The sequence below is a fragment of the Cheilinus undulatus genome, linkage group 8 (assembly GCF_018320785.1).
Source record: "Cheilinus undulatus linkage group 8, ASM1832078v1, whole genome shotgun sequence".
NCBI lineage: Eukaryota > Metazoa > Chordata > Actinopteri > Labriformes > Labridae > Cheilinus > Cheilinus undulatus.
This window is the reverse complement of record NC_054872.1, coordinates 51,869,681-51,890,382: the sequence shown is the minus strand read 5'-3', so window position 1 is coordinate 51,890,382 and position 20,702 is coordinate 51,869,681. Positions and strand designations below refer to the sequence as shown.

At 38.4% G+C, this 20,702-nt stretch overlaps 1 protein-coding gene across 5 annotated transcripts in view; it reads right to left on the bottom strand.

The window, feature by feature from the left end:
* The window catches only part of LOC121513345 (CREB-regulated transcription coactivator 2), a 67,580-nt gene that overhangs the window by 41,710 nt on the left and 5,168 nt on the right, over positions 1 to 20,702 (bottom strand). For 4 of the 5 annotated variants that reach the window (XM_041793039.1, XM_041793035.1, XM_041793037.1 and 1 more), the window contains exon 2: positions 994 to 1,095. In XM_041793039.1, coding sequence (XP_041648973.1) covers positions 994 to 1,095 — 102 coding nt within the window. Of the gene's footprint in view, positions 1 to 993; positions 1,096 to 13,540; positions 13,571 to 20,702 lie in introns of those variants that run through there. The other variant, XM_041793040.1, reaches the window with a different exon arrangement.

Genomic DNA, 20,702 nt, shown 5'->3' with positions numbered 1-20,702 from the left:
AATCTAATATTGTGTTGGTTATAATATAGAATGATTTATTGCTTGTGTTTGTTGGAAAATACATAAGATGAGGAACTTCAGAAATAATTGCATATCACATCGCATTTGCAATATTGGGGAAAAAAAAAATCACAATTATAATATTTTCTCAAATCGTTCAGCCCTAGTTGAAGTCGCCTTCTTCTTTAACAGAACAGCTCTGCAGGGATCCTTTCTGTAATGTTGCCAGTGATTGAAACAACTTTTAGTGGGCATGCTTGATTTATTAAGGATTACAGTGCAGCCATCACTGCCTGTTTCACTGCTGCTAAATGAAGACATCAAAGTTCCTTTCATTATTTGTTAAAATCGTACATGTAAGAACTGGCTCCACGCTTTCAGAGACAACCCTACTTCTATTTTCCAGGCACTTTCACGATCTTTAGTTTCTTTATTTATTCAAAACTATCTTGCTTATATCTTGCTTAATAACACAATCTGAGCCCCTTGTCTTGCAGTCCTGTTTAAAAAAAATTCTTGGAAATTAAAAACCTGGAAGACAAATGAGGCTTCAACCTCCTAAACTCCTCTAATCTCTCACTGAGTTTGGAGCCAACAGATTCTTCTACCTGCTGCTGCAAAGTTAATTTCATCTCTGTCTGAACTCAGAGATAGAGGAGGGGGAAATGATGAATCAAGGTGAAGATTTGGCCAGGATATGGGCCGAGGAGAGGTGCTGATATTGATAAAACACTTCCATTACTGAATGAGTCTGGCTCTGCTGCAGTGCTGATGGGAAATGCTGATGACTCAGAAGAGAAGATGTGCAGATCGTGGTGACGCAGCAGAAAACTTCTGCACTTTCACCACAGCTGCTTCGTCCTCCAGAAGTGTTTTCATGCAGGACATGGTCGATGTTTTGTGCAATTTAGACAATGTGCAGGAAATAACAACGGGAAATTTAGAGTCACTAATTCAAATCAGGAACCTAAAGATGAAGGGGGTTTCAGTCACCTGGAAGTCCTGAGGGGTCCTGCCGATCTGGTTGACGTTGGGTAGTGATCCGCCGTAGTACGGACCCTGACTTCTGGCGAGGCGAAGCTTCTGAGCCTGGAGCTGTTGGAAAGAGGACAGAAAGGATGTTAAGAATAAGAGAATTAAAATAAGATTTACTTAGAAAGATTCAAAACAGAACTGAGGACACTGCTTCCTTGATTTTTTTATACATAATCTTTTAAAGATGGGATTGTTTTTTGATCGTTTTTCTCATGTGGAACACTAACTTGATTTTCTTTGGGTTGCAGAAAACACAAGACACTTCTGGATGTCATCCAGAGTTTTAGGAAGCATCAATCACCTTTATAAAGGAGCAAATAACCGACAAATTGCAAAAGTTGATTATTTAACAGGCTGCTGTTTTGTGAGCAAGCATCCCTGCTAGTCTTCCTGGAATATTTCTCATTATTATGAGCTTTACTTATGTTGTTATTACGGTCAAAAAGAGAGAAAACAGATGATTTGGAAGGTAACCTGTCCTTGCTTTATTGATTGACCTGCTTTATTCTTGGAGAAATACTTCCTGCATGCATATTTGACGCACAGCCCAGCAGCATGTGCCAGATTCCCCTGCAATCATTCACATTTCAGCCCTTGGATTGAGTCATTAAAACACCTGACAGTAGGATCAGACGTCATCAACGCGCTAAATGAGATCAATCATCTCCACAGGAAGGTTAGCCTCCTGCTAACAATGCTAACAAACCACAGAAGAAGGCTTTAACTGCAGTCAGAGGTTATTTTCCTGCTTGGTTTGAATGCAAGGCTGCAACTTATTTATGAGTTTTCATTTGCAGAGCGTTGTTTGTGTCGTGTTTCTGTCTTAAAGTCGGACTACGTGAAAGGAAAAAGGCCTCAGGCAGCAAAAAAAAAAACTTCTCTGCTGACCTCAGATCTCTAAAAACCTTTCACATCATGTAAAGCCTAGACCCGCTGTGTAGTTGATTAAAACTTCCTGTGAACCAGATTGTCCTTAAAATGGAGAGAAAAAGTAAAACATGAGAAAACATGTTGAGGTTTGCAGACTATAAATACATTTACAGCATGTGGAGATAATCAGGCACACAGCGAGGCCCTGGCCCAGATTCTTAAAAGTGTGATGAACTTATTTTATCTGCAGTCTCTCCTGTCCTTGTTCTCTATCTGTTTGCGTCCTTGGATCTTTGCAAAACAATTTTGCAGAAACCCTGAAAACATCCACAAGCGCTCACAAGTCTGTAGAACGTTACTGCGCTAAGATTATGTAATCCCACCAGCAGGGGGGGCTCTAAATCAAAACAATAACAAAGATGACAAGTAGAGACTTGCTGCACAGCTACATCCACCTCTGCTGCGTACGGTTTTGTTATATAACCCCATTCCAAAAAAGTTGGGAAGTGCCCCGACTTTTTTGGAACTGGGGTTGTAGATTCTGGCATTTCTCACTCTAGATATTTCAATGCAAAATTCCTCATGATGTACCTTTAAACTGGTCTGGATGCCAGTGTTGGTATCTGTGTTCGTGCTGTCGTGAGCAAACTAATCATTGTCCAGAGTTGAGAATGATTCCTGAAGTGAGCCAATGGATGAGTGATGAGGGTTAGCTTTTAAACTGCCATCAGGAACGGACAGAAAAGGTTCTTTTGGCAGAGAAGTCCCTCAGAAGGAGTCAGAAAGTGCAGACTCATACTTTAGGTGTGACAAAGGAGGCTGAGTCATTTGTTAAAAAGCTCTGTCACTGCAGTAAAGGTGGCTACCGAGCAAACTCCAACAAATGAAGCTTAAGGTAAAGAAATCAAGAAGCAAGCCTTCTAGAGGAGTATTATTTAAAGGCATATAAGCTACATGTATTTAACAGAAAAGCTGCAGACGGACAAAAACTAAATGGTCAAGAGAGAGAATCGGATGTAGCAAAAGGCCATAAAATCCAACTGTGTGCATCATACAGGCAGGTTAAAATACACAACAAAAACTTGATTGTCAGTGAGTGTTTCTGGCTAATATTTGGTCTAAAACGGTGATACTTAACATGTGGCTCTTTTGTTATGATTTGTGGCTCTTTTATGTCTTAATTTGAAATACTATTCCCCCAGAAAACCTTTAAAAAGGGGACCTCAGAAATTATCTATTGCAAGTAGCATTAATAAACTTATTTCCCACACTTATACAGCAGGCTTTAATTGTCAACCTTTATTTTTTGTCTATGTCTCCATTGCCCTTATTTGCAATTTTCTGCCATTTTCTAATCTATTTTAGTTTCTTTTGGCCCATTTTTGCCACTTCTTTTGCCACTTTTAATCAATTTAATCAGTTTTTGCTGCTTTTGGCCATTTTTTTCTACTTCTTTTTGTAACTTTTATACCATTTTTGCTATTTTCACCACTTTAGGCCTTTTTCCCTGCTCTTTGCAATTTGCATTTTCCCCCCTTTTGCCCACTTAAGCTGCCTAATGCCGTTTAATGTCACTTTTACCCATTTCTGCCAATTTCCCCCACCTTTTGCTGCTTTTTGGCCTTTTAAAACATTTTTTTGTGTCACTTCTCACCCATTTCTGCAACTTTTCTCCCAATTTTTGTGACTTTTCAACCAGTTATTGCCATTTTATGCCTATTTTACCCCAGTTGCCCATTTTGAGCCACCTTTTTACCTTTTTATTTACCAGCTGAAACTTATTTTTATAGCCACTTTAACACATTTTTTCACTACTTTGATGAGAGATTGCGGCTCTTGCAAAGGTCTTTTTCAACATTTTGGCTCTTTGGTTGAGCGGGGTTGAGTAACACTGGTCTAAAATGTCTCATTAACATAAGCCAAATTCAAAAGAAAGTTCAAGATAAACATCTTATGTCAAAATAGAAATTTCCCATCAGCCTAGGAAACCTCAGAATCTCCCAGGAGGAGCTGTAAAATGTTAGGGAGTAAACACGGCCCTGGATGGGTCCTACCATCCTGGTCGGCCCAATGGAAAACAGTTACCTGTAACTGATACCTGTAAAATTTCTGCCATGGAATGGAGTTTTGCAACAGTCATCAGTGCTTTAAAAGCATGTGTCTGATTATTTAAGGGGTCTAAGGGTTAATAAAATCAGAGTTAGTGTTGATATGAGTTCATGCATCCCCACTAGAAAGTTGGAGGATTTAGGGCCAAAGATGCAATAAAAAAACCATATCCACAAAAGATCACACGGCCAAACATGATAGTATGGGCGTAAATATTTTAATAACCCACTTGCTGAGGTATGGCTGCTGTTGGATGATTCTGTTGACTGTTTCAAGCATTTAGAGACGGCTGCTGCTCACTGCGAGCCAATAATCATTCATTTAGTGTTTGTCACGTTGTAAGTATTGTGTTGCTGTATTACAGGTGTTGGCAGCGTGCAAACAGTGGTTAAAGTGTGTTTGGAGAGAAAGGAGCATGCTGTTTGCTGTCTGGTTCATCTGAGTCGTGAGAGGAAATTTTATTATTTGCTTTAGGTAAGAAATGCATTAAACAACATTAATGTGTCTGCATCTCTCCTTGTTTTAACCATCTTCCCTTGCAGTGGGAGTTTGAATTATTAAAGACATTAATTGCATTTGCAGCCAGATTGCCTTCTTGCCTACAGTGACCAGAATATATAATGAGTATTTTCACATTGGGAGATTTTTTGCAGGTTGAGGCTTGAAGGTAGTTATAATTAAGGATGCATGACAATTTAGAGCCACGTAATCCCTGCCACTGATCAATCACATTGTGTTACCTGTGCAGACAGCCTGCAGGTTCATTATGCATCCATTCAAAGGGTTTACTGTTCCAAAATCTCAAAGCTTCAACAGCACATGCAAACATTTAAGTGATTAGTGGAACTTCCAGAAGTTCTCATTCCTGCCTGAAGCTGCTGCAGTCACTGTTCTTGCCTGGTACTGACATTTATCACCGTCCTGTGAGCAGGGAAGCTTCTGGAAATAGATTTAATTGGAGCTGGTGGACTGATTCAAACATGAGGCTGTAAAGCGCTCTGTATGCCAATGCAGTTTCAGCTGCGGTCACCCAAAAGTTCAGCACCCAGAGTTCAGTGCAGGGAGCTCGCTCTGTTCCTGGATGCAGAAAGGCCGCGGATATTGTTCCTCAGAGCCGAGCGGTGCCGCCATGTCTGACGGGGCCTTCAGGGGAAATATCAGATTACCATCCTTATCTAAAACTTTCTGAGTAAGAGATCAAAAGTAAGAAAATTGTGGAAAAATCCTCTCTATACCTCAAACTTAAAAATCATCAATTCTGAACAAAAACATTTGAATGTGTTGTAGTGTTTGTTAACGGATGGATTAAAACTGTAAAAATGCTGTAGTTAGGAGGTCTTTTCACATCATATTCTGCATTCTCCTGCTTGCATTAACAGATAATCAGAGCCTGAGAATGAGTATGCTGAATGAGAATTAGGCCATTGTTTACAGGATTTCCTGGTGCTTCATTCACCTTTGGGAGGAAAAATCACACATTTCCAACTGAAGTCCTCAGAATCTTTTAGAATTATTTGAAGTACTGCTTAAAAAGAACAGGAATAGTAGTGGTCCAGAGAAAGAAGAAATAGTGATTAATAGTTGAGAGGAAAAGCAGGATGAATGCTAAGTTTAAGATGCATGTGCCACAATAAACGCCCAGCGCTCCTGTGTCTGCTCGCTTCTGCTGCTGACGAGTAAATTAATGGGGTTAGCGGAGCGTTAGCAACATCTTCCGTGCTTCAGCAGACAAATCAGTCTCCCTGTGTTTTATGATTTTAGTCAAAACTCTGCAGCAGGAAATCTAGCACATTTACCTGCAGCGTTGAGTGTAAAATGCTCCCAGATAGGGACGCAGCGATGCATGGGTGCTTGGTGATTTATTAGTACATTTGGCCATATTTTACAGTTGATATCTGCTGAAATGCACAGCCAAAATATGTATGTAAATATCAGCAAAAATGTTTCTATCTGCTGATACTGATATCTGGCTGATAATATCGTGCATTCCCACAAATATCACTAGCAGAATTTATCTGTTTAGTTTGAGTTTAATGCGGACATCTAGCACACCAAAATATTGATTCAGGGCCTGAATTTTGCTGTCGAATTGCAGGAATTTCACACTTTCATAATGCATGAAAATCCTGCGTAAAATTTTGATTCTTAACGACTATTACAGAGCTCACACGTATATGTTTGTACCGTTAACAGGTTGCACCAGCTCGGCCTGTTTTCCCTCTTTACACACAAATAAATCCATACATCTGGGGCAAGTGTGAGTGAATAGCAGAGGTGACTGTTACAAAAAAACTATTCGCACAGGGTTGGTATTACCCGTGGACCGCTGTTATTTTGTGAATTACCCCCTGACGTCTGGGTTTGGTGCAGTGCGTTCCCATGGGATAGGCAAAGTCATGTACAGGAATTTACAGACATTTCTGAAGGAAAACATGGAGGTGCAGCACACTGCGGAGTGGCAGAAAAGGGACAAAAATTGTCAGAAAAAGTTTTGAAAAGACGTCAAAATGTGGCAAAAATTGGTAAAAGAGGAAAAAAGGGCAGAGGGCATCAAAAAATGGTTACAAATTACAAAATATAGTGCAAAAATAGTGAAGAAAAAGAGTTAAAAAGTGGCAAAAATTGATTAAAAAGTGGCACAAAGGGGATCAAACATGCAGGAAAGGTGGTTTAAATGGGTTAAAGCAGTGGTTTTCAACCTTGGGGTTGGGACCCACTTTGGGGTCGCAAGACCCTGAGAAGGGGGTCTCCAGATTCCCTAAAAAAAACTAAGAATATTTTTTGAATTACACTGTTGCCACCTCACACAAATTTAGCCAAATTTTACCCATTTTAATCATTTTTCCCACCAATTTGAACACATTTTTACCATTTAACAGCTATTTTTGTCATTTTTAAACCCTTTCCACCACTTTTTTCTGCCTGTTTTTGCCACTTCTAAACCAATTCTTGAATTCTTGCCACTTAAGCCAAATGTTTCCCTCTGCTGACCCATTATTGCCACTTTTAACACCCAATCTTTCCCATTTTAACCACATTTCACTATCTCATAAGCCTATTTTTGCAAGTTTAACCAATTTCGGCCTTTAATCAATTTCCGTTAACATTTTTTGCCAGTTAATATCAATTTTTCATCCCATTTCACTAAATTTCCATCCATTTATGCCCATTTGAAGCCTTTTCAGCCACTTTTTAACTCCCTTTTACCACTATTTATGCTAATTTTTTGCTTTTTAGTTGTTGTTTTTTTTTGCAATTTCAATCTAATTTTTGCCACTTCTAACCCATTTCTTCTACCTTGAAAATCCAATTTCACCTCCTTTTTCACCATTTTTTACCATTATTAACCCACTTTTGCAATTTTTAACCCACTGAATTCTATTTTTTAACAAAAGGGATTTACTTTTTTTAAGAAGGCTATTTACTACACGAATGATTAAAAAAGATATTTGTTTCTTTGACAGGAGCGGTTATTTTTCAGGTTAAATAAACTTAAAACAAAAAGTAAGGCAATGAGTCAATAGCAACAGCAAAATAAGCTGTTTGGCACTGCCAGAGAAGATTTGGCACATTCTTCATGGGGGCAACCATGACCATTCTTGAATGTTTATGGCTCTTCAACCACCTTCAGGTACAGTAGGGGGTCCCTGGTCTCTGGCACCCCAAAGGGGTTAAAATGTGAAAATGGGTTTATACTGGTGCTAAATCACAACTGGGGAGGGCCCAATCTCTGGGATTTTCTGGGATAGATCTCACTGGTAATGACTAAAAATGTCCTGTGTTTTGAAAGAAAATACAAATACTACTACAATAATATTTCAATCAGACCAGAATATGTATTTGTGTATTTGAAAGTCCTGCCCCCAGAGTTTCTGTCAGGACTAAATTGGGCCCTTGTACAAATGTGGTCGATGACCCGTGGTCTACGCTCTTTACATTTGGGTCGTTAAGCAGCAAAAAGCCTTCTTGCACAGATCAGCTGTTGTAGTCAGGCCACTGAATGTTAAATGACACTTTCCATATCATAAATTATATTATGCATGAAATGTACAGCTAAATAATACTGAAATAAGATCAGGCACACTGTATGTTTCTTAAAAACATACACCAGCAATACTGCTCATGTGCAGGAGTTTCCTGTAATTTCTGGTCATTAATAATGAGGATTTACTGCATAAATCAGAGCTGATCGGTTGCTGTAGCGCTCAGTATCTCCTGATATTTAGTATTCTGGTCCTGAAGTTTAAAACTCTGGTGTCGTGACGACCCGGGTACGCCGTGTCTCTGATTTGTGTTCTTCCTGGTAGAAAATTTATGAGCCGAACAGCATATCAATACTGAACAGCTCTGCCACACGGCTAATGAGCTACGACCAACACGCACACACACCCTGCTGCTATTAGCTGATTGGACCACCCACACACTCCTGCTGCAGCCAGTGTGTGTGTGTGAGTGTGTAAAGGACAGGAGGAATTCCCAGAAGAGACAAAACCCCAGAGGGTGGTATTGTCAGTAAGTGAAGGAGGCGGTGGCGTTTGTCAGAAAAGCTTTTTCAAGCGTGGAATCTGAAACAGGGCTGTGACAAACAATCGATTTCATTGTCAATTAGCCAACCTGTTATTTTTATGACCCATTCAGCGATGTTTTGATTATCAATCTGCCAAAAAAGAGCAGAAATAAGGCAAAAAAAGCTTCAGGAGGAGGAGAGAGGCTCAAGGCCAGAGGCTGGAGCTTTCAACACCAGGACTAGGATGGTTGTCTGCATAATCTGCTTTAAATTCATGTGAATATAAAAACATGATAACAAGAGCAAAGCTTACATAACACACATTATCTTAAGGCGGTACAGATTCACAACATCTCAGGATACTCAGAGACTCTGCATCACAATGAGAAAAACTATTACATAACTGTAAAATCACCTTTGCATACGCTTCAGAAGGGATGAAATTATTTAGGATTGGTCTGTTTTAGACGGCGCTCAGGAGTTTGGCTGCCAAGTATCAAACATTCTCAGTCTTTGCAGAGGTATTTTGGATTCTAGGGAGGAAAGCAGAGTGTTTTAGAGGTTTAGAGTGATCTGTGTGGATCTTTATCCAATGACTAAATGGATAATCAGTCTGATTCAGCAGCGGATGAGAGCTGGTCGATGTTTGTCCACTCTGGAGTAATGAATGAGCAGCAGGTTGCAGAGTTAGGGGAAACTTGATTTGTTACGCAGAAAACGAAGCTTTTAAATTAATGAACAACTACTCTGACGTTTCTTTCAAAGCTCTCTGCAGGAATCTGTCTGAAAATGTTGTTAGACACAGTCTGTGCAGATTTGGCACCAAACAAACGGACTAAGACCCCTTTTAAAGTTGGGTCTCTGCTGCTTTAATTCAGACTCCTGTGCAGTTTGATGGACCTCCACTAGGGCTGAATGATTAGAGAAAATAATCTCATTGTGATTTTTTTCACCCAGCATTACAATTGCAATTTAACATGTGAATATTCTTCAGGTTCCTCAACTTAGACACCATTCTATATCAAAACACACAAAGCTATTTCCCCCAGAAATTTATATCCAATCTCCCAAAATCTACAAATAAACGTTCAAAAATTCTAAGAAAATAACTAAAAAAATTAAAAACCACCTAAAAATCATATCAAATTCCCCCCAAAATTCAAACAAATTCCTCATATCATAAAAATACAAACATAAAAACAAAAAATAGAAGCAATCCACCCAAAATCAAATCAACTTCTTAAAAATTTACAAATACATCTGTCAAATTTTCATGAAATTACCAAAAGTTTTAAAGCTAATTCCCCCAGAAATTTGAATAAAATTTCCCAAAATTTATGAATGTTAAAAATTTCAATTAAAATACCTAAAATTTTCTAAATAAATTTCCAAAGAAATTCAAATCAAATTCTCAAAAATTTACAAATAAAAGTATCAAATTTTCAAGATGATACTTTTAATTTTCAAAGCAAATTTCTCCCACAAATTCAAACCAAATTCCTAAAAATGTCAAAATAAATTCCTTAAATTTTCATAATTATATAAAAAATAAATAAATAAATAAATTTAAAAAATCAAAGCAACCCCCCCAAAATCAAATCAACTTAAAAATCTTAAAAATTTACAAATAAATTTGTCAAATTCTCATGAAATTACCAGAAGTTTTAAAGCTAATTTCCCCAGAAATTTGAATCAAATTTCCCAAAATTTACAAATCATGTTAAAAATTTCAGTTAAAATACCTAAAATCTTCTAAACAAATTTCCAAAGAAATTTAAATCAAATTACCAAAAATTTACAAATAAATGTTAAAAATTTTCAGGCAGATACTTTCAATTTTCAAAAGCAAATATCCCCCCAAAATTCAAATTAAATTCCAAAAACTTTACGAATAAATTAATCAAATTTTCAAGCAGATACTTCAAATTTTCAAAGCAAATTTCCCCCCCAAAGTTCAAATCAAATTCCTAAAAATGTCAAAATAAATTTCTCAGATTTCCATAAAAACTATCTAAACATTTCTTAGAAAAAAATCCCCCAAAATTCAAGTCAATCTAACAAAAATTTCATACTGCAATTATTTTGTCCTGTATTGCAAATCTGATATGAATTGTATTGAAGGGAGAGATGATATTATGGATTTCTCAATTCAAGAAGACAAAAATATACAAAAAAAAACAAGGAAAGTAGGAACTTTTGTCAATTATTCTAGAAAATATTGGCACTTTAATGTTTGTTTGTAGAGCAAAACAGCTCTGCCTCTAAAAATGTCTTAAACTGGTATTTCAAGACACATTTCAGGTCAAGGAAATATTGCACCCTCTGCAATTTGAAAATTGCAGTAGGTCACATTGCGATTTAATCTACATTTCTATTAATTGCCCAGCCCTAACCTCGACTAGCCCTAAATGCAGGAAGCATCACGCTCTCTTGGATTAAACCAGCGAGCACAGCTGAAAGGGTTAGTGTCTGAAGCACATGAAGGTATCGTGGGAGAAACACACCGTCCTGTCATTTGGCATGGCTTAGTTGCTGTCCCAAACACACACACTAACATCAGCGCCTCACTAGTCAAACTCCCACAAGCCACTGCTGGACCTGACGCTTGATACCAGAGCTGCCATCCCACTCAGGGATCGCCTTCCCTACCTCACCAGGTAAGTGACAAAAACAACAGGAGCAGCTGAGGCCTCCTGTTTATTCTACACTCCGAACAAAAGATGGCGCTAAATTTCTTTTGCTCTGTTCTCAAACATAGCCGTGACTACGGCAAGGACAAAACAGCTGTTCTCTGGGGGAAACACTCCGTCAGACGCGGATGGTGGCGTCAGGATCAGAGCAATCTGCAGGCATCTGGCGGTCGCTTGTGTAGGATGGCGCCGGAGTGTTCTGAGCTTTAGACATGAAACCCACTAAGGAAATCTGGCAATGAGACATCAAAAGAAACCAGATATCATCAATTTGTGAAAGACATGGATTATTACAGCTGGAGATCATGAACCGCCATCTTAATTGCAGCTCAACGGCCTGGACGTTTCCTGGTTCAGACCTGACCTACATCAGATGCCCCCAGGCCCCTCCTACTTCATCAATCAATCAATCTTTGTCTGTATAGCACCAATTCAAATCAAAGTTATCTCAATACACTTCATGAAGAAGGCAGGTCTAGACTGTACGCTCTGATGTGGCCTATCATAATAAAGACCAGCACTAGCAGTATTCAGCCCTGTTAAAGTGGAACAACCTTCGCTAAAACTGTCGACAGCCCTCTGCTGAAGCTGTGCTGGGGTCTGGAGAGGGACAAGAGAAACAACAAAACAATAAATGAAAGGCAAATTTGTGGCAGTCATGGCCTTAAACTTTTCTCCAATTTGCAGGATATGACTTTAACATCATTAATGATGGTAGCAACATGTAAAAAATTAGCAGTAACAGCTGTGATTGGTAGGAAGCAAAACAATGCAGCATTAGCATTAGCAGTAGAGCTTGGCAATTAATCACAAATTAGATTAAATCACAATATGGCCTGCTGCAATTTTCAAATCGCAGAAGGAGCAATATTTCTTTAACTTGAAATGTGTCAAAATACCAGTTTAATAAATCAACTTTATGCACAATATGCAAACATTCAAGTGTCAATTTTTCATAATGGTTTACAAAAATCCTCCTTTTTGTGTTTTATGTATGTTTTACTTCATCAAAATGAGTGACAGAAAAATGATAATGCCCTTAAACAAAGCAAATGTCATCACATTTGCAGTGCAAGCATTAATAGTTAGCTCATTCTATCTAAAACTGTTGAAACCTAGTGTTATTTCTCAAAAGTCATACCCCAGCTGTGATCAGCTGGTAGCCAGCCTCACCTCCTCCACCCCAGCCTCCACCACCATAGACTAAAGCTCCACCTCCTCCACCCCAGCCTCCACCACCATAGACTAAAGCTTCACCTCCTCCACCCCAGCCTCCTCCTTTGTAGCATAAAGCTTCACCTCCTCCACCCAAGCCTCCTCCTTTGTAGCATAAAGCTTGACCTCCTCTACCCCAGCCTCCTCCTTTATAGCATAAAGCTTGACCTCCTCCACCCCAGCCTCCTCCTTTATAGACTAAAGCTTGACCTCCTCCACCCCAGCCTCCTCCTTTATAGACTAAAGCTTCACCTCTTCCACCCCAGCCTCCTCCTTTATAGCTTAAAGCTTGCTGCACCCCAGTATTCAGATTCAAGCTACTATGGATTAGTTAATTCCTTCGGAAATAATTTCATTGTTTTCAATACAAATGATCTTATTTATGGAATTATTTATTGCTTGAATTTGTTGAAAAATACACAAGATAAACCCAAGAATAATCGCATATTAAATCGCATTGCAACATTTGGGAAAAAACATCACAATTATATTATTTTTGCAAATTGTTCAGCCCAAATTAGCAGCCAGGATGATCATCAAATAGAGAGAAATATTATTACTAATTATGGTGGTGAAAGTTGAATCATTACTTTAGGACAGTGATTCTCAACGTTGGGGTTGAGACCTTTGGGTTCGCGAGACACTGAGGGGGAGTCACCAGATGTCTTAAAAAATAAAAAACACTAAGAATATTTTTTAAATAACACTACTGCAAATTTACACCAATCTTACTAAATGTTAACCCTTTTTCATCACTTAAAACCCATTTTCATCTATTTTAAACCCCTTCCATCACTTTTTCTGCCTATTTTTGCCCTGTTGACCTGTTATTGCCTCTTGTTTATATCAACTTTTCATTCCATTCCACCTCATTTCCACCATTTTTTGCACTTTAAAGCCATTTCAGCCACTTTCTAATCACCCTTTACTTTTTGTGTCCATTTTTGCCACTCTACCACATTTTTGTTTTTTTTTTTATTGACAGTTTTTTTTCATCTAAAGAATGCTAAGTAAACAAGTTAAGATATTTGTTTCTTTGATAAGAGTAGTTGTTTTTCAGGTCAAATATAAAATTTTGTTTTCACAGCTGAACTTGGACCGTGGTTTTGCTGACCTCCATGGGCCCCAGTGTGGCTGGGTCCCAGAAACCTCCTCCTTTATCCCCCTTATGGACAGCCTTGTCTGCACACGACTGTTCTTGAATGTTCCTGGCTGTTCAACCACCTTCAGGTACAGTGGGGGTCCCTGGTCTCTGGCACCTTTATTTTGGGGGTTGCAGGCTGTAAAGGTTGAGAACCACTGCTTTAGGACACACATTTAGGTCATAGGCCTGGGTTTAAAAAAACAATCCAATTTCAATTCTAATAATTCAGAGATTGACCTCTGAATCTGGGCTAGGCCCACGCCTCTTCATGGTGACTCCTCCTTTCAAGGCCTTACTTGTTCATATGCAACTTGAGCCTTGACCTGCACTCGTCTCTCAAAGCCTTTAGATTCAGACTTGATGTTAGAATCTTATGCACGTCTCATGTCTTACATCTGGCTTTTCATCAAAGTGAGCGTGCACAAGCCTTCGTGTTTGCAGAGCAAGCTGCCACACTCCGCAGGTGACTTCGGGGCAAGTGTGTAGCCTGGAGCTGCTATAGACCAGGCTGGCTCTCTTACATAGTACAGGTGAACACCTAAGGTGGTCCATTCAAAGGGAGCCTGTAACTCTGAGTGGTTGAGCCTCGCATACAATGCTCCAAAATACATCAGAACATTTCCGATGCATATGCTATTTTAGACAACAATCTCTCTTTTTTGCTTACAGCAGCTAGGTATTAAAACTCTAAAGATGTGAATGTGGAACTCCAAGCACAGAAGCCTGCTCCTTTCCTGTCAGCTCCCCTCTCTCTTTCCCTGATTTCTACTCTTTCTGCTGTCCTACCAAAATAAAAGGAAAAAGATCCAAAATAAATCTTAAAAACAGATGCAAGAAGACATCAACTGAAGCAAACAAATGTGCACACTGCACAGCTTGGATTCTGCCGGATCATCATCATCATCATCATCTAAGGCTGTCTAAATGTTCAATGCTTTCATACTTTTTGATGCTGAATGGTTTGAAACATTACAACCTCTGCTATTTTAGTGATCAAAATGCATCAGTGCCTTGAAAAAGAATGCTTTTATTTCATAGACAGATCCTTAGGAGAGGGATGAGTCCATCAAAACCTGCAGGGCGACTCCTGCACACCGTCTAAACTCCAGATACCTTACCTGGTATTAAAGTCTAAGTTCTGCGGACAGCCCTATCAACACCAACACGCTGGTTCATTCATGCTGCTTCAGCTCCATCATGACATTCTCACAAACTCCATGTGGAGAAACTGGAACGCCGCGGTCATTTCATGTTCCTGTCAGTGAAATTGAAGCCAACCTTCTTCTCTTATCGATTCATGACTATAGAACAAGATCATTTCCTCAACACTCAGATCTTAATCACGTATCAAAACCGGTTCAGAGCAGGAAGTTGGCACCATGGCTCCCATTTTCAGTCATCGCATAGGTATAGTCTGGTCCGTGAGGTTTTAGATAAACGTAAATCAGCCAACAGACAAACACTCATCCATCATAAACGTAACCCGCTGCCGTCTCCACGCCCACGCTCACATTCAACCAGGAAAATAAATATCAGGGATTGTTTAGTCTAGGAAGATGCATCAGGGTTAACCACAAACTGAACCTGGCTTTAGGCGCTCTGTGGCGTCTTCATGCATCAGAATTTTGGTTTAAAAATGGGCAATATGATATATAAATAACTTTATTTCATATACATCCTCCTAAAACCTTGTATGTACATTTGAGGACTTTACATTTTAGCTCTCTTACAACATCCGAATAATTTCTGCTATTAGAATAATCTGGAATTTCTACTAAAATTTTAAGTAATTTGCTTGGAAATTTTGAAGAATTTCACAGAAATCTGTGACTTGTTTGTATATTTTTGAGTTTCATTGAAAATTTTGCAGGAAGTTTGCTTTGAAATATTGCAATTTTTATGGAAATTTGGGAAATGTTTGAATGTTTGAGCGATTTCTTTGAGTCTCAGACATTTTATTGAAATTTGGGAAAACTGTTTATAACTTTTAGTATTTTATTTGGAGTTTTTTAGTCTTTTGCTTTAATTCAGCATGAGACTTGTGTGATCTCCGTCCTCTTATTCTCTGAGTCCCTGTCTTTTTATGGCTTATAATTGTTTTATGTTTTTATTATGTGTCTTTATTTCATTTTATAGGTTTTTGGTGTTCTTGCTTTTATTTTTTTTCTCCTACAGTTTTCATTTCTGCTGTTTGCCTCTTTTTACTGTGTTTTGAAAATGTGCTTAATAAATGAAGTGGACTGGATTGAAATTTCCCAGAATTTTCATGGAAGTTTTGGAGAATTTGTCCTCTTTTTATAAGTCTATAAGTATTTTAAGTTTCATTTCTCTCCTGCTGAGGTGCGTTTAGCTGCTACTGACTGTATCATATATTTCTAATGTGGGCCTTCACAATAAAAGCATTCTGACAAAATACCAACTGTGGACTTTCATTGTTGAGAAATGTTGGAGACAGCGCTGATTTAAGCCAGCTTTAGCAGAGATAGTGGTGAGTTTGCAGAGCTACTGTGTTTACAGCTGCTTCTCTGACTTTGTTTAAACACCACAGCCTGATTCTTTGAATCATCATGGACTTAAAACAAGCGAGTGAAACACAACTCTTTAACCTGTTACAACATGAACAGATGCAGAATCAAGTCGCAGAAAGCATTTGTTAAAGCTCTGAGAAACACTCTGAGATACTGAGTAGGGATGGAGATTGAAACCAGGGTATGTCAGTACTGCTATCGTGTCTCACGGGTTCTCTGATAACATTAAGAATCTTATCACTGGTGCAAAAGCATACATCCTGATGTGACATTTATTTTACAGTATCCTGACAGTCATTTTAACCGAGGTGACCCTGAATAAGACAGAATTAGGAGCACTTTCAGTTCAGATCAGAGCAGACGGAGCAGCTGAAGCCAGTGTTATGAGTGCAAACCAGGGCTGAATGATTTGTGAAAATTACCTAATTGTGATTCCCCCCCCCCCCCCAATATTGCAATTGTGATTTAATAAGCGATTATTGTTGAGGTTCACGGTTTTATGCATTGTTCAACAAACACAAACAACAAATCCCTCGATAATAAAACCAGCACAATATTAGTTGAATCAAACTAAGGATGAAAGGTTTGGAAAAATATCTAATAGTTATTTTGGCTCATATAGCAAATTTGATAACAACTGATGTACTGAAGGGGATGATAACTTTTTAATGTTCTTCTTGTTTTGATCAAGAAAATCAAACATGAACAGGAAAAGAAGGATCTGTGAGCTATTCTAAAAAAAAGACACTTGAATGTATGAATAATGTGTAGAGCAAAAAATCTTTGCTGCAAAAAATTGCATCCAACTGGTTTTGTGACGCATCTCAGGTTCAGGAAAATATTCCACTGTTTGAGATTTAAAAGTTGCAGCTGGCCAAATTGCATTTTAATCTAGGCTAATTTGCAATTAACTGCCCAGCCCTAGTGCACACTACCTAGTGCTTTTAGTTTATATTCTCCTCTGCAAGAACCGACGTAGGCCCACGTTTCTGCAACAGTGAAAAGATCGCTAGATAAGAAGCTAAAACATTCCCTGGGATTTAAAAAATACCAAACCAGGTTGTGACTTACCTGGATTTCTATCTCCATCCCTACACCTGGGTATGTTTAAAGCCACATAAGTGTATTTGACGACTATTTTTCTTTTTTAAAAAAATTGTATAAAGTCACTTCCTGTGCCTGGCACACACAGAGATGTCCAATAGTGAGTCCCTCCTGTTACTGCACTGATCCAGATGCAAAGTCTTTTGCATCATCATTTGATGTTCACGTGTCATCTACAGAAGCATTTGGGGTTCACATTAGTCAATGTGCACTTGAATAAAGCTTGAATAACTTGAATAAAGCTCAACTGTGACAACAGGGTTGTGTGGGCCTCTTTGTATATGTGGACTGTTTAATTATGATATAAATTAAGGAAATTAGTGCAATGCAAATGTTTCTGTATTGTGTGAACTAGGGCTGGACGATTATGGCAAAAATAATAATCACGATTATTTTGATTGATATTGAATCACGATCAATGAACACGATTATTCATTGATTTCACAACTTGAGTATTTATTGAACCACAACTTAAAAGAACAATGAAAAATAAATTAGTAACAAGTAAAATAATAATAACATAATAAATAATAGCAATGTAAAACAATAATCAAAATTAAATACCCAATCTACATGCACTCATGTAAAACTTGCAAAATTTGCAACATGCAAATTGTCCTACCATGTCCTACCCTTCTTCTCAACCAAAGGCTGCTGATCTATCATGTTTTCGCTCCTCGTATTATTGATCCACATACATCACACGCTTGCTGCAGCTGCGCACGCAACACATACACGCCGCACTGTGCGGCACATTACTCGTTTTTTTCTATTATAATGCTTTTATGATCATGAGAAGTCAAAATTGAAATCACAATCAAATTTCAATTAATTGTCCAGCCCTAGTGTGAACTACCTGAATGTTGAGGCTGTCAAAGGTTTTTCTACAAAAATTACTACAAAAATACATTTGCAAGAGCCGCAATCTAAGTGGTGAAAAGTGACAATTAAAATAAGTTAAAGGTGGAAAAAATGGTCAAAAAGTTGCAAAAATCAGTAAAAGGGTGGAAAATGGGCAAAAAGTGGCAACAGTGGGTGAGAAGTGACAAAGACATGAGATAAATGTGGCAAAAATGATCAAAAAGAGGCAAAAACATGGAAAAAAAATAGTGAAAAGTGACTAAACCAGGAAAAAAGCAGCAAAAAAAGATGGGAAAAATGAGTAAAAAGTGACAAAAATGGGTGAAAAGAGCCAAAAAATGAGACAAAGTTGACAAAAATGATCAAGAAGTTAACAAATATGAGTGAAAAGTGACCAAAACAGGCAAAAAGCAGCAGAGGAGATGGGGGAAATTGGCAAAAAGTGGCAAAAATGGGGGAATAAATGGCATTTAATGACAACATGCAGCTTAAATGAGTGAAAAGTGGGTGAAAAAATGCCATAAAGAGCAAACATTTGCAAAAAGCAGGATGAAATAGGCAAAACTGTTGAAAAATTTGCAACAACAGGATGAAAGTGGCAAAAAGAAGTGTCCAAAGTGGGCTTAAAGCAGTAAAAATAGATGACAAGTGGCAAAAAAGGAGGGAATTGTTGACAATTAAAGCAAACTGTATAATTGTGGGAAACAAACAGATTAATGTGACTTGAAATGGATAGTTTCTGAAGTCAAAGTTTCTTTTTTTTATGGTTTTCGAGGGAAATCATATTTGAAATTAAGATATAAGAGAGCAACAAATCATCACAAAAGGGCCACATGTGGCTCCAGAACCACAGGTTGAGTATCACTGATCTATACCTTTCCTATAGGACGTCATCGGGTAAATCGAAAGGATTGCATCTATCCCTAAATATTCTGTCTCTTCTAACCAGGATCTTCTAAGAACGGGCAGGCCATTTTCCTAGAGAGCTGATTGGTCAGGAGGGGGTGCTCGTATCCAGAACATAACCTGCTCTGGAGCAGGTTAGCCATTCAGCATAAGTTACCGCGGTGATTTATCCCGGTAAGAAGTGAACCAGTGTCGTCGTACAGAAGTTATCATTCCTTATAAGAGAAAATCCAGCTTCGTCGTACAGGCCTCAGGTCATGTCTGTCACTTGTTTTGTAGTGCATCACTTAATAAAACAAAAAGAAGAATCATGAATCACATCTGCAAAAAAATTAAAACAATGTTCAGCTTCTGTTGTGGCGTCACAAAGACTGACTTGAGATAGAAGGATCTGTACTAAAATGCACGGTGAATAATTCTGCACAGAGGGTCAGACAAGGCTGTCATGAAAGCAGAATTTAAATCTTAGATAAGACTGAATAAAATCAAACTATATCAGTACCTGTTTAGATAGTAGTCGGCCATTTCAAGCTACATGCTCCTGTATTATCTGTCTGTTATAATATTGATCTTTAAAGCGTCAGAAACAGAGCTAACCTTTAATCACAGGCATCATAAACACCTCATTTTTTCTGATAAACCCTGTAGAAGTCAGGCTATTATTATTATTTAGAATTTAAAGGCCACAGTGGGTAATTTATCACATTAATGCACACATCCTTATTCACACAAAGCCGCCCTGTTTACGGATTTACAACATCAACCACAATCAGCTTTAATACGCCGAGATATGAAAATAAGAGAAACCACAAACAGGCGGGGGAAATCTCTGACAGCGCTCCGGTAAATATCACACTCAGTTATGATCTTAATAATAAAAACAATCCAAACATGCTTTCTCTTTCTGTTTGTTGTCTGTGTACGCTCTTGTGTGTTTAAGAAGCAGACGGCAGGTAATCAGAAGGAGCCAGAGTAAACCCAGAGAACATGCAGAGATCTACCTGAACACATCACACCTGGAGACAGGGCTGTCATGATATGATCAAACTAGACTATACGATTACCTCTGCTACAAATTTAGATGTAAAAAACACTAAAACGTCGGTTGTTTCGTTGTTTAACTGATCCTTTGTTGGCTCTCTGATTGGTCCAGAGTAGGGCTGGGCAATTAATCCCAGATGAGATCAAACCGCAATTAGGCATGCTGTAATTTAAAAATCACACATTGCAATATTGCTTTAACTTGAAAGATGTCAAAATACCACCTTAATACTTTCATTTTTGCAGCAGCAGAGATTTTACGCACATTTTGCAAACATTCAAGTGTCAGTTTTTATAAAATGGTTTACAAAAATTGCCCTTTTCACGTTTTATGCACATTTGTTAAATTAAAATAAGTGACATAAAAACCATAATCCCAATTCAATAATGTTATTGATATCAAATTTGTAATATGAGCAACAATAATTACTATTACAAGCTCTCACAGCCAATCACAGCTCTTTCTCTCAACATAGCGGTCCATTCAAAGATGGCGTACCGCTCACTAATCCCTGCTTGCATCAATGTTGATGCACCATACTCCTGGCTAAACTTCACCTCCTCCACCCCTGCCTCCTCCTCTATAGCATAAAGCTCCACCTCCTCCACCCCAGCCTCCTCCTTTATAGGCTAAAGCTTCACCTCCTCCACCCCAGCCTCCTCCTTTATAGGCTAAAGCTTGACCTCCTCCA